At 37.8% G+C, this 13388-nt stretch overlaps 1 protein-coding gene across 1 annotated transcript in view; it reads right to left on the bottom strand.

Moving 5' to 3' along the window:
- sgpp1b (sphingosine-1-phosphate phosphatase 1b) overlaps nucleotides 1-13388 on the bottom strand; it is a 32737-nt gene that overhangs the window by 8115 nt on the left and 11234 nt on the right. The window contains exon 2 of the mRNA XM_042501053.2: nucleotides 9192-9281. Coding sequence (XP_042356987.2) covers nucleotides 9192-9281 — 90 coding nt within the window. The remainder of the gene's footprint in view (nucleotides 1-9191; nucleotides 9282-13388) is intronic.

Here is a 13388-nt window from a genome sequence, read left to right on the forward strand (position 1 = left end):
CCAACACTTTTTCTGTAGCACCGACACAGCACTGCTGCTACACAAGACTAGCTAAATGTAAATAACAGGACAAATTTATCATATTTATCATCATACTGAGAGGTAATTGTAGCAATAACCTTTAACACTCAAGCGATAACACGATATATGACATGAGTGCTTTGAGCAGGAACAGCCAATCAGACACAAGTATTAAACCTAAAATTTCCGAGATTTTGCATTTGAATAATAAACTTGGCCTCTTGCCCAGCTGATATTTATTGGTGCATTTCCGCTGATGGATAAAGGAAGTTGAAAAGAGGAAGCAGGAGATCAGCGAGCTCAACGTGGCAGTGAACTCTGGACTCAAACACAGAGGTCATCACTGTCGTTTATTTATTGACGCGAGCAGCAAACTGACAGTCGGCTTCCTGCTCCAGCGTTGACCGTATGTGCGGATTTAACCTCTCACAAAGCTGACAAAGAGCTCCTGCTGAACTATTAAAAGCTACTTCTGAACTGATGATTCAGAGAAGTAAAAACTGTTGTGTTGCACTTCGTGCTGCTGGTCAGCTTCTTCATTATTCTCAGAGACCACCTGAAATAAACTGAATGCTTCAGTGCTGCAATTTTTACACAAACTAACTTCCTACAGTTATTAGCTATGAAAACTAAAATCCGAAAACAAACTAATACAAATGAAAATGGTTTAGAAAGCCTTTTATACTTAGGAGCGGCCACGTATAAAGGATTTCTGGGAGGTGATAGTCCAGTTTCACGGAAGAATTGTGGATTCAAAACTACCCAATAATCTGCTCAACTTTTGAAGAGTCATGCGATGCACTAACACCTCTCGTGGAGTCTGCCAAGCCGAAATATCTTAATACCTTGTTGGCAATAACTAAAGTATTTTTTTCTAAATTTGCAACCACAGCATATACTGTAAAAACAACATTACTTCTCCAGCAAGAAATTAGACACTTTTTTTTTTCATTTCAAGCTTCTCTAATGTGAGAATCTGCTGTTTTTATGTCATTCAAAACATGACATGTGAGGATGTCACCTTACGCTTCAGGACACTGATTGACATTTTTTAAAACATTTAAAAAATTACACATTTCGTTCACATAAGAAACAACTGGAATATAAATCCATAGTGAAAATAATCGTTATCTGGAAGAGTTGTGACAACAGTTTCCTTTTGTCTGCTCACTTTCTGCACTTCTTTCCCAGGATTTAGTTTCAAAATTGTTTTGTATTTCATGTTAGTGTTTTTGTGTTAACCATTGCCTCATGTTACCTGGCACATCAAAAAATGATTCTAATCAGGTCACATAAAAAAGGTTTTATACATTTGAAATCACAGGGAACTAAAGAATAGCCCTGGTATCAGAGGGTAAAATGTGAAATTGGTGCATCCCTGTGTGTCTCATTGCTTTGCATGCTTGTCTCTGTATTTACCTACATGAATATTATGTAAATAAGTAATTTGGTTACAGAATATGCATTGGTAGAATTTCTGCAGGGAAAATCTTGGCCATTTTTATTTTACTAAGATTTTTTGTGCGTGTTGTGAAGACTTTCTCTCGCAGGACTGGGTGGAGAGTGTAAATAAAAAGCCCCTCATCAGGCTGACTGAGGTGTGTACAGTATTTACTTTGTCCTCAGCAGTGTCTACTTTCCCTGGTTGAGAAATCAATGAGGGCTACTGTAAATGTACACCTGTCTCCATCCACCAGCCAAAGCCGCTGCCTGGCGGGTTATCCCACCTGGACGTAAGCCAAGGTCCTGTTACGGTTTAAATATCTATTTGGCTGCTAAAATACAGGCTGTGGTACACATAAGCCCAGATCTCACAGTCGCTCATCACACTGCCGTCACACGTTGGCACTCCGCTCAGCAGGAACTCGTGTCCCTGCGGACTGACTGGCAGTACAAGGACACATTTTACTGTCAGGCCATTTAAAATTGACTCAGCTGCAGTGAGATAACCAACAGGAAACCCCTCAGAGGATTACTGTGATTTATCACCTCACTGCTGCTGCAGCAAACTTTTATCAGCTCTCTCTCTTAACCCTTTGAAACCTGAGCAAATTGATTTGATTTCTATTAAAATCACAGGGCAAAAGCAATAAGAAATTGAACAAGACGTTGCCCAATTATTAGTGTGAAATTGTTTTAAAGACTTAGGGAAATTTACATTAAAATAAGTTAAAAAAAAAAAAAAAAGAAAGAAAAGAAAAGTACAAAAACCTTTTTTTTTTTTTTTTAAAAAAAAAAGACATAAAAAATGATTTATATATATATAAATATATATATATATATATATATATATTAAATCATACTTTTTTTGTTCTGTACCATTATCTTAAATCTTTAATTTAAATAACTCTTTTTTAGATAATTTCTTATAAACCTTCCCCCTTTATAAATACTTATAAATACTCATTTTCGTGTTATTTTCTTGTCCCCTTCCACTTATTTCTCACTAATTTCTCTCTTTTGCTAGAATCTCTTGCCATCCTGGTCATTGCCTTTTTTCTCCATGTTTGAGAGAAAAAAATGACATTGCTCAGGTTTCAAAGGGTTAATAACAGTGAGCAAACGCTTTCAGCTGTTTGTAATTTTCCCCTCCACTGACACAACTAGAGGGAGCTCTGAAACAATATGATCTGACTGATTTAAAAATGTCCACAAAGAAGATGGACGGCTGGCACACACAGAAAGATCTGTGTTATTCAGTGAAAGCTTTTATCTCAAGTGCTTTACAGTAAATATATATATATATATATATATATATATGTATATATTGTTTTCATGGGTAACTTCAGTGGAAACAGAAATAACCCTATACATTATTCCTGCCTGCTTTAATGACGTAATGGCTCCTGCAATCAGCATTCATTAAATGCTTATATAAGTTCAATTTGTGCAACATGTGGACAGCAATGATAACCCTCAAGACATAAACATGTGGTCACCTCAAGTCAACTTTTTTCATTACAGCTGCAACTAATGATTCATTTATGGTAATGGTTAATACATCGGTTATTAACTCCATTTATCGTTCCCCGGTGTCTCTGAATGTCGGTTCCACTCTCATTCTCAGTCAGTGTCTCCACCGTTATCCTCCACTCTCATTATCTGCCAGTATCTCTGCTGGTGTCCGCTTTCATTCTCCACCGGTGTCTCTGAATGTCGGTTCCGCTCTCATTCTCCGCCGTTGTCTCCGCTGGTGTCTCCGAATGTCCGCCGCTCTCATTCGCCGCCGGCGTCTCCAAATATCTGCTCCGCTCTCATTCTCTGCCGGTGTCCACTCCGCTCTCATTAACTGCTGGTGTCTCCGCTAGTGTCCGCTCTCTCCACTCCACTCTCATTCTCCGCCAGTGTCTCCGAATGTCCGCTGCGCTGTGGTGCTTCGTGACATTTTGTGGGAGATATCTGGCATTTCTAGATGGTTTTCTTGGCAACCTTGTGTTTTTCACTGGACGTGAGATTCCACTTGGATTTAGATCATGATGAGTTTAAGAAGAGGAATTTATTAAATTATTTACCAAAAAGAATTTACCAATATTTTTCAAAGTTTTATAATGTAGCGTCAAAAAACCCAACAACAGTTGGAAGGTAATTGAGAGTCGAGTTGATGAAATAAACAGAAGAACTACGGGTTAAAATATTTTGATATAGACTGAGCACAAATTAAGCCTTTAAATCAATAAAAAACACAAAAACTTGAGTGAAATTTCGGTGAGCCGTCTGTTAAAAAGATCTGTAGATGTCATTATCAGTAGCTGAACAGCTTTTTGACTCCGAGCTCTTCCTGCAGAACAAAAGCAGAGGAAGTCGTTTCATTGGGCGTGATGATTTCCAGAGCACATTAAGTGCCTGTCAGGCCTGGCAGACCGGACCGCTAATGGCTCGCCGTGTGTTCGAGCTCCACTCCCCGAAACACAACAGTCTGCAAATGAGCTCTGTGCACGTTGACCTACATGATTCGATCAATCTCAAATTACTTCAGTTCTGAGTTTTTGACACAAATGTTGTGAAATCAATGTTAACACAAATATAGTTCATGCAGCAGTTAAAGAAAAACGTTAAGCTGCCGTCTGTGGTGATTTATGATCCTAACTTGTTGCGGTTTGCTGCAAAAAATGACACACCTTCCTGTTGTAGTCATAACTCTCTCAAATCTGAACACAATGGCATTACACATATTTTTAGATTCAGTGTGATTTACATTTTCCCATAATATCAAAAACATGGTTTTAAACAAATATAAAACTAGGGTACGATTACTATTTTTTCTTTCTGTTTTTAATTATGGGTTTTTCTTACTACGTGTTTTTGGTATTTGTTTTGTACAACTTAAACTTTAAAAAAGTTACCCACGAGAATATAAGGAAAAAGTGTTCTATTTTTTTTTTGTTTTACTTTTGGAAAATTGTTAACAAGTAGCAAACTAAATTACTCAAACCTCAAGTATCATTACCTCACAAACAATTATCCATAAATCTGCTTAAAAATCATAGATTTTAGATAGATAATTTGGCATACATTTAATTGCGTGAGAAAAAATATTATATTGATATTATTCTGAAAGTAAGAGAACAGTAAGACAAAAAATAACAACAGCATTTACATAAATCATGTCACAATGACACTCCATGCATTCATGTATGGATACTTGAAAAATTGGATCGTGGCTGCACTGATGCTGTGGTCCTCGTAAATAAAATATTTTCTTTACAATAATATTTTGTATGCCTGGCAGACTAAACAGAGATAAATAAAGAGCCTATGATTCAAAGTTAAAACCCACCAGCTAAAACCGACGGTTCCATCCCACTGGAGTTTACTGTGAAGTCTAGCAGAGATCCCGAATTTTCCAAAGAAACAAATATGTCTGAATTAGGGATTTTTCTGAGTTGATGAAATGATGCTGGGATAATAAATAGCTTCTTTGGTTTGAAAAGTTGTTTTAAGTAGTTTGATGGAAGCATTGGGCAAAGCAGGAACAGATTATATATGTTTGTGCCATTGTAATACAGTTTGGAAAAATATGGCGTCTTTCAGCTTACTTGAGGGGAAATTTTAGGGAAGATCAGAGTTGAGGGGGATTACTAAAATCTTAGAGATCAACTGTCATTACTAGGTACTGGTGGAAAGTAAATTTAAAGCAGAAGTTGGAGATGAAATCTAACAGTTGCTATGGTTACAGACATTATTTACATCATGATGACATCAAGCGTGAGGGAAGAATGAACACAAAGAAGAGCAGCAGGAATTTTTAGGCTGCAGACTAATGAGTGTTGCGGTGGTCAGATTCATGCTTGTGGTGACAGGAGAGAGAGAAGGAAGAGGAAGAGGAGATGGACATGTGCAGTACAGACTTTAGCAGTAGACAAAATATTAATAGTACTTTGTAGGAAGGAAACAGGTGGTTAAATGGTTTTTCGGTGTTAGTAAACAAACAAACAAAGCACTTGAGATTGATATTTTTAGTGACTGGACACCGTTACATCCTCTGATGCAGAATGCTTACAAAAACCCTTCTGCAGACTAAACAGCAGTGGCGGAAGAAGTAAAAATATTTCACTACAAGTAAAGGTTAAGCACTGAAAACTTCACTAAAGTAAAACTACAGAAGTATTAGCAACAAATCGTACTTGATGTACTTAAATATATGTGAACTTCCCTTTAGAAGCACAGTAGTTTGTTACAGTCAGATTAACAGATTAAGCTGACTTGTATCCAGATTAGGGCTTCAATTAATAATTGTTTTCATCGCCACTTAATCTGCTGATTATTTTATCAATTTATTGATTAGTTTTTGTGTCAATAAAATGTAGGAAAATGTTGATCAGTGTTTACAAAAGCCAAAGATGACGTTCTGTAATGACTTGTTTTGTCCACAACCCAAAGACATTCAGTAATACTTTGTGGAGGAGGAAACAAACCAGGAAATATTGATGTTTGAGAACGCTAAAATCAAAGAATTTTGAGTTTTTTCTACAAAATTACAAACTAGGGTTGCAAATTGAAAGCACTTTCCTTAATTGATTGGTCAAATTAACGATCAATTCATTAATTATTTAAAAAAACATAATATCTCTGCTTATTTCACGCAATACTAAATGTGGGTTTTCCTCAATCAAAGCTCACAGCAACAAACTGAATATAATTTGACAGCATTCAATAGCCTTGATTAAATTTCACATGTTCAATTAAATTCTGCACGACCGATTAATCAATCATAGATTAGTTATCATGCTTCATCCCAAACGAGTAATCGATCTTAAAGCAGCATGGAGCCAAGGAAGCTATTTTGGGTGTGTTTTGCTTTTGATTATATGAATATGAACGTAAACTACTTTGCAGAACTTTTACAGTCGACTCGTTATGGAAAAATCATTTTACTCTTGAATGTTATTCATTTGGATTATGAGGACTTCAGTGCTGTCTCACAGTGTAAACACAGTAGTCACAGTAAAGCCCTGGGGCTTTTTAATGTCTGATTTTCAACATCAGTTGTGTAAGTGTTAGTTCTGGGATTCTCCTGAAAGTTGTTAGACGCTGGGACAAATGAGGCGTGTCTCACGTTGCAGGATGACTCAGGCCTGTGTCCTATAATTTTCTCTCTCTGAATTGTAAATCTAATCAACTACTGAAAATGAAATAATCATGTTAAGTACTTTTTCTAGGTCAGGTTTATCTGAGGAGACTGTTTTTTTCTGTCGGGATGGTCACAGATGGAGCAGAGTTGTGGTATATAAAGCGCTGCGAGCCAGCAGATGTGCATGTGGTTCCTGAGGTGGAGGTCTGAGCTGCGACACCACCTGTGGGCAGCCACAAAAGCCCTTAAAGAAAGTCTGTGATGTGGAATAACATTCTAAAAGTTTGTCTGGGAGGACGGCCAGCGTACCGTAACGTCTGCTGGACGCACATCACCATCCATCAGTCCCTCTTACACAGCTGTGACCACGGAAACTGTTGCAACAGCGACAGACAGCCCAACCCCACCAGTGCGCTGACATCATTTCCCAGTGAGTGACATTACCCCATATGAGGCTTAATGTGACCGGCGCGTGGACAGAGGAACCCACACACACATCTGTGGTGACCGTTATCTGCCAGAAGATTAATGTCCCAAAAATAACATATGAGCCAAAATAATCTGTCTGAATTCACCCAGATCCAAGAGGTCCGAGGAGGAGCTACATGTGGAATTAGGTGGAAAATTGTATTAGATTAGTATTTTTATGAATCAGATATTTTGATCTGCTTACTTTTCATTTAATGACTGCATAATATTTACAATTTATAATCAGTCAGAGCCATACTCAAAGCTAAAAAGGAACGGAAACACTTTGCTGTATGCTTGACTACCTGTGTGAGGCACTAACACTGTCAGGATCCGGAGTTTGATTCTCACTGGGACTACAGGCCTGTTTTCTAAATGGTTTATTTCAGGGGTGTCCAAACTTTTTGACGGGGGCCAGTTTAGATAATGTGAAAGTACCCGGGGCTCATCTGCTTCTCGCATCATTTGAGTTATATTACAGATATTTTAGCTCCATTTGTTCCTTTTTTACTGGTGACCTGTTGGCAATCCAGAGTCTCTCATAATCCATGTGTGGGTTGCAACTAAGCCTTTGAGAACTGTAGAGGACTGTAACGCTGCAGGGCACCAGGAGCTAACACACCTACTCAGTATTGTCACATTATGTTTTTCATGACTCTACCTGTACTGTACAGCAGTGAGTTCATGTAGTCAAACCAATGCTGTCAGCTAACATGAGAGCAGCAGATAAAAGATGAAAGAGCAAGTTTTTGCAGGCATGAATACGCTTCAATAGTTTCCAAGTAAGAATTGAGAGGCGTCTATTGTCTTAACCACTGACATCTGCACCGAGCCTGAAACAGGCCAGAGCATGTTGAGGACATGATGCATGCTTCAGATTAGCTGTGTGGCAAAAGGAAGTACAGGTGCAGGCTCGGCTCAAAACCCCAAATCAAGGACAAGTGAGAGGTCGAAAGAGCTCATGCTGAAGAAATGAATGCACTCAGACAGCAAAAATTGAACTATTCAGTCTTTTTCGGGAACGTAGTGTACAGAAACACAGTGGTGTACAGAGGTTCATCCTCACAGCCACATTCCTTCAATAATAATAAAATATAGTTTTTTGGACATTTCTCCCTATCTTTCTAAAAAATTACTTTCCAAAGCTACTAATTTCTTACAATTTGCAGAACAGTTCTTCCCAAGTTGCTCATTGTTTTTTGTCCCATGTTTTCAAAAGAAAGCAAACCAGTTAGCTCAGATTCAGAAAGTTTAAGTAACTGTGAAGGTGTCTGAACGAGCATGTGATGTCGATCCAGGTTTCAAAGGGTTAAATAATTCCACTTTTTTATGGGAAAACCATATCAGACACTAATTACTTGTCAGAGTAATTAGTGTCTGATATCGTAGATAGAGTTTTTGTTTATGAAATATCTTGAAGGGAACTTTAAAGTGAATTTATAATATGTTAGCCTTTAACTGCAGCTTACAGTCGTCATCAGCCGACGGCTCAATTGCTGACTGAGAGCTGAAAAAGCCAGTAAGTGGATGTTGGGATGAGGTCATTTAGAAACATGAACTGATCTAAAGGGAACTTCAGTGCTCCAATATCACAATAAACACGAAGGCTGGAACAGAGTGCAAATTCATTCAGTCACAGTATCAGCTTGACCTATTACGTGCAGTATTGACTGATCAGTCAGCAAAGCTAATAAATAAAAAAGGAGAACACTAGCATGCAAATCTATGACGATCTGAAAAGAAAAATGCATATTTGTGTGTCGTTTATTATTATTACTACAGTTAAATCCTGCAACTGTCACATTAACCTGTGAAATTACTAAATTATTTTTCTAATCATTTCTGGATTTTGCAGATGTGTGTTGTAAATATGTGTGGCTTTTCTGTGTGTTGTACTTCTACAGTTACACAGGTGATTGTGTTGCTGACACCAGAGCCTGAAGCTAGCTCGGTTCTGGAGCTGAAGTGACCGCTGGTCGGATACAGTTTCCCACGTGTCAGCTATCGTCTTCAAACGGACAGAATGACGACAAACTGGCACTGCAGGTGGCAAGCCTGACACCATATGTATGTGTACGTGTATATGTATGTGTGTGTGTGTGTGTGTGTGTGTGTGTGTGTGTGTACATACCAGGACTGAGTGCATTCCCATGTAGATTCGGCTGACACAGACCAGCAGACACCAGCAGAGAGCCAAGCTGAAGCCAAGTGTGAACGAGTACTGTGGAGGTGAGAGGAGACACGTATAAACACACCACCTTACACAGATAACACAGATTAAATTAATCTGACAGGTTTTTAATTTGCAGCATTTCAAACAAAATGACTTTGATGAATAACCTTTGTAATAAACTAATACATTCATAACATGTTAGTTATTCAGTTATGGAAAAGACAGTTATTAAAGCCCAATGTGGTGTTTAGACATTTAGACATTTTAGAGGACAATGAATTGACTGGATTAGACAGGTTACTTGCTCTGTTTTATGTTTTTGAAATAACTGAAATAACTTCAAATCATTTAGAAATGTACAATATTTCCAAACACATGAATAGAACTTTTTAGTTTAAGTGAGAGTAAGTCCTGCAATCTGGTGCCAGTTTAGAGAAAATGTAAAAGTTATTAAATAGTTGATGTTTTATTATAAACATACATTTGAATTTTCTATTTAAGAAAAGTTACAAAAGTGTTTTTTTGTGCTGTAAATCATAGTTCAAAGTGAGAATGAAAATCTGAATCGGTAGGTCAGGTCATAATAGATATATGACCTGACCTACCTAATATGCATATAAATGTGTACATTTATATGCATATAAAGTGTAATCTGCTTTGCCTTTGATCTGGACTATGTGACTGCACACTTCACATTATGTAACACATACATATATTTGTCGATGAGTCCTTGCACCAAAGCTACTCTATCACATCCCTGCCCGTTTATTGTTCTGATCTGGTGATTAGACTGATAATAAAATGATAGCGAGTGCTGGAGTCTTTGTTGAGTGTACAGTTTCTAACAGGCCTCGATAACATATTGCTGTGATGAAGTGGATATAATGTGCACAGGATTCAAAGGACCTCATAAATATATTTCAGCAATTCTGCTGTTTTGTTATCAGATGTACTTGTCGTCCTGCAGTGGGGAGGAGTGGGAGGGGGAAACACAGGCTGGGTTCACACTGCAGCTAACAGTGTCCAAAGTCAGATTGTTTCCCCTCATGTGCCTCAGCTTACATCTGTATTCAAATCAGTGCAAACTGCAAAAAGCTGCACTGAATCCCAGTTCCTCTGTTTGGATCTGGGTCACATGAATATATGGCTTAAATCAGATCCAGATCCACAAGACCTACATGTGCTGTGTAACTGAACGCTCAACTTAAAAGTACATTTTACATAATTCAGTGCTCTGCAGCTTGTCTGAGCATGACGAATAAATAAAACCAGAGGGAACAAACAAACTGAATAAATAAATAAATAAAACAAGTCCGAAGTAGCAACAGCTGTGACCACATATGCCCATGCATCCCCCTCCATTGCCCCATCCCCTTTTAGCCAACAAACGCACACCTTCATGCACACATATACTTGACCGGCAATAACACCTGGGTCAAATGACTTTGCAGTAGACACAGGTTTTTATCACCTCCAGCTCCGATCAGCATTACTGGGGATACAACATCCGGGTGAACATGATAAATTCAGCTACTTAACAAAAGATATGCAATGACGTACCATAACTAATTAAAGTCTGTATTCTCCTAAGCGGCGCTAAAACACAGATCCAAATACATCTGAACAGAGTTTAAAAGAGACACTGAATAAATAATAGCTATACAAAGAGAAGAAACCACTGAAAAGTTTTAAAAAATGCTTACAAAAAATACAAACTTTGAGTGCAAAGGCCTAATAACTGTTTTCATCACAGATCAGTATGACATTTTTTCAATTATTAATTCATGATTTTGTTAGTAAAATGTCAGAGAATAGGGAAACTAGGTAAAAATACCCTGAGGATGAAAGTGACATCTTTGATGTTTTGACTTTATGTCTCACTCACTATCACTCACAATAATTGAGGCTGAATTAAAGATGCATTTGACATTTTAGTTTGAAAAATCATTGAAATGTTAATCACATGATCAAAAAAGCTGCCTGATTATATTAATTTTCTGTCACTTGACTAATTGCTTTAATAACTAATTCTTACAGCTCTAAAACAAAGTGGCAGCGTGCAGGTCTGCAGTGTGAACGCAGCCATAAAGAAAAAAAGAAAATGAGTGACAGCTGAGCCGGGAGAGAGAGAGACGACAGATGAAAGCTGCTGAGGTTTGCACACTTGTTAAAAGCCTTTTGTTCTCGTCATTGTTGCTGAGACAGCTCAGATTTCCTCTCACTGACCAGAATTACACAACTAATCCCAAACCATCACTGACTCCCACACCTCCAGCCTTCAGGGGGAAACGTTGCATCAGAGCTGTGTAATGCAGTTGGATGTTAATGTAACGCGGATAAGGCTACTTCCTTCTAAAAGTTGGTAGTTGCACATGAGGTTCAGATTTCAGACCCTGTCACATGAACATCTGCGTCGCTGTCTTACACAAACAAATTTTGTAGTGTAACAAGAGGAGCGAATATTTATCAAACCATTATCTCTATCTGGCTCTTGGTTCTTCTTTTTTTTCCTTAAAATACTTTACATTGGTATTATAACTGCAAATGTTTATGTTCTGAAAAAGGAGCCAGCCCAATAAGATTTTTTTCCTCTCTCTGTTACTTTCACGTAATATGTATTAGAGTTGTTTTGATTGTGAATCTGGTTGTTGTGTATTGATATGAGTGAAACAAATAAAAATGTAATGAAATATTGAGCTGTTTAATATTTTAACCATATAGAAAAATAATAATTATCATAATAACTTTGACTGAAATGTTTCAGATCTCACTGTGTGACAATCTTAAATTATCAATAATGTAGATAAAAGATAATGATGATGTATTGCCATGTTTAGACGCGAACGGCCCTCGTAAAACATAAAGTTTTTCCTTCGAAAAAAAAAAATCAGCGTTCATGATAACTTTGAAAACAATCCTTATGTATACAGATCCGCAAAAACAACCAAAAACACTTAGTATGCATGCCAGGCCAGTAGCTGAAGATGTAACTTTGCAATGACACACCATAGAAGAACCCCTGCTCATAAAGTTATTCTTCTACTGAGCGTGAGTACAAACAAACAAGAAGACAATGGTGAACGTACGCACAGGAACTGACAACGCTAATAAACTCAGTAGAGTCAGCAGCACAAACACAGCTCGGTACTTCATCATTGTTGTTATTGTTGTCCTCTTTCTCACATATGGCTATTTGTTTGAAACATAATGCGCATGCGCAAAGTGCAGCCGTGACCTCACCGTTCTTACAGGATCTGCCAGTTTACACGGCGACAGACGCAGTGGCGTTTTAAAAAAATTACACTTTGGAGCCTGACTTCAAAAGTTACATTTTCCAGCCCCAAAAAACACCGTTGTTGTGTGAATTAAAAGCCCAACTGCATGTTTCCTGCAAGAGCCGCTGCAGTGTAAAATGCTCCTTATATTGAATCATCCTTTCTTAATTTTCTTTGTCTTCTTAGTAATTTTTTTATGGCACCAACAGTGATTTGTGAACTGAATTCATACCTTATGAACTGTACCAAGAAACACAAAGAAGCTATTATCTCGGCTACACTGCAGGCATCATATGAGAAAAACATATCACTTTCAACCTCCCTGTTCGCACTTAATGAACCCTGCTGTCCTGCAGAGAGTGTGTAAGTCTGGACTATGGACTTCTATGCGTTATCTGCTATACTGAAGTGTTGCTGCAATTTCTGACATCTTCCTGCAGTCTGTGATTCAAGGTGACAAGAGTTAAAACATGCGGCTGTGACAATGACGTATACGGGCCATTTTACAACCTGCATTAGCCTGATGGATAAAAAGCTTTTTTACTGCCAGCTGTGGCTGCATAATTCCAGCCTCTCAGTGTTTCACTGGACAAACATATTTCTGTAACACACAGATAAGCTTTGTTGCAAATAATGGCTGCTTATCTGCCAAATAAGTTGTTGGTGAAGTACACAAATAACCACGCTCAGATTGACCTGCATTTATCCAAAGGCTGTGCTGACGTCACAGCTTGTGCTTCATGGAAAAGTAAATAAAACTTATCACATATTTTACTGGTATATTATTTATCCACATTTTCTGTGCAGTTCAAAAAGTTATCCAAACTTCTAAGAGGTCACAAATATTTTTTTTTAGCTTTTGACCCATTTCAGGCAAAGG

This window comes from Plectropomus leopardus, chromosome 14 (assembly GCF_026936395.1).
Source record: "Plectropomus leopardus strain MGB_pleo_1.0 chromosome 14, ASM2693639v1, whole genome shotgun sequence".
Taxonomy (NCBI): Eukaryota; Metazoa; Chordata; class Actinopteri; order Perciformes; family Serranidae; genus Plectropomus; species Plectropomus leopardus.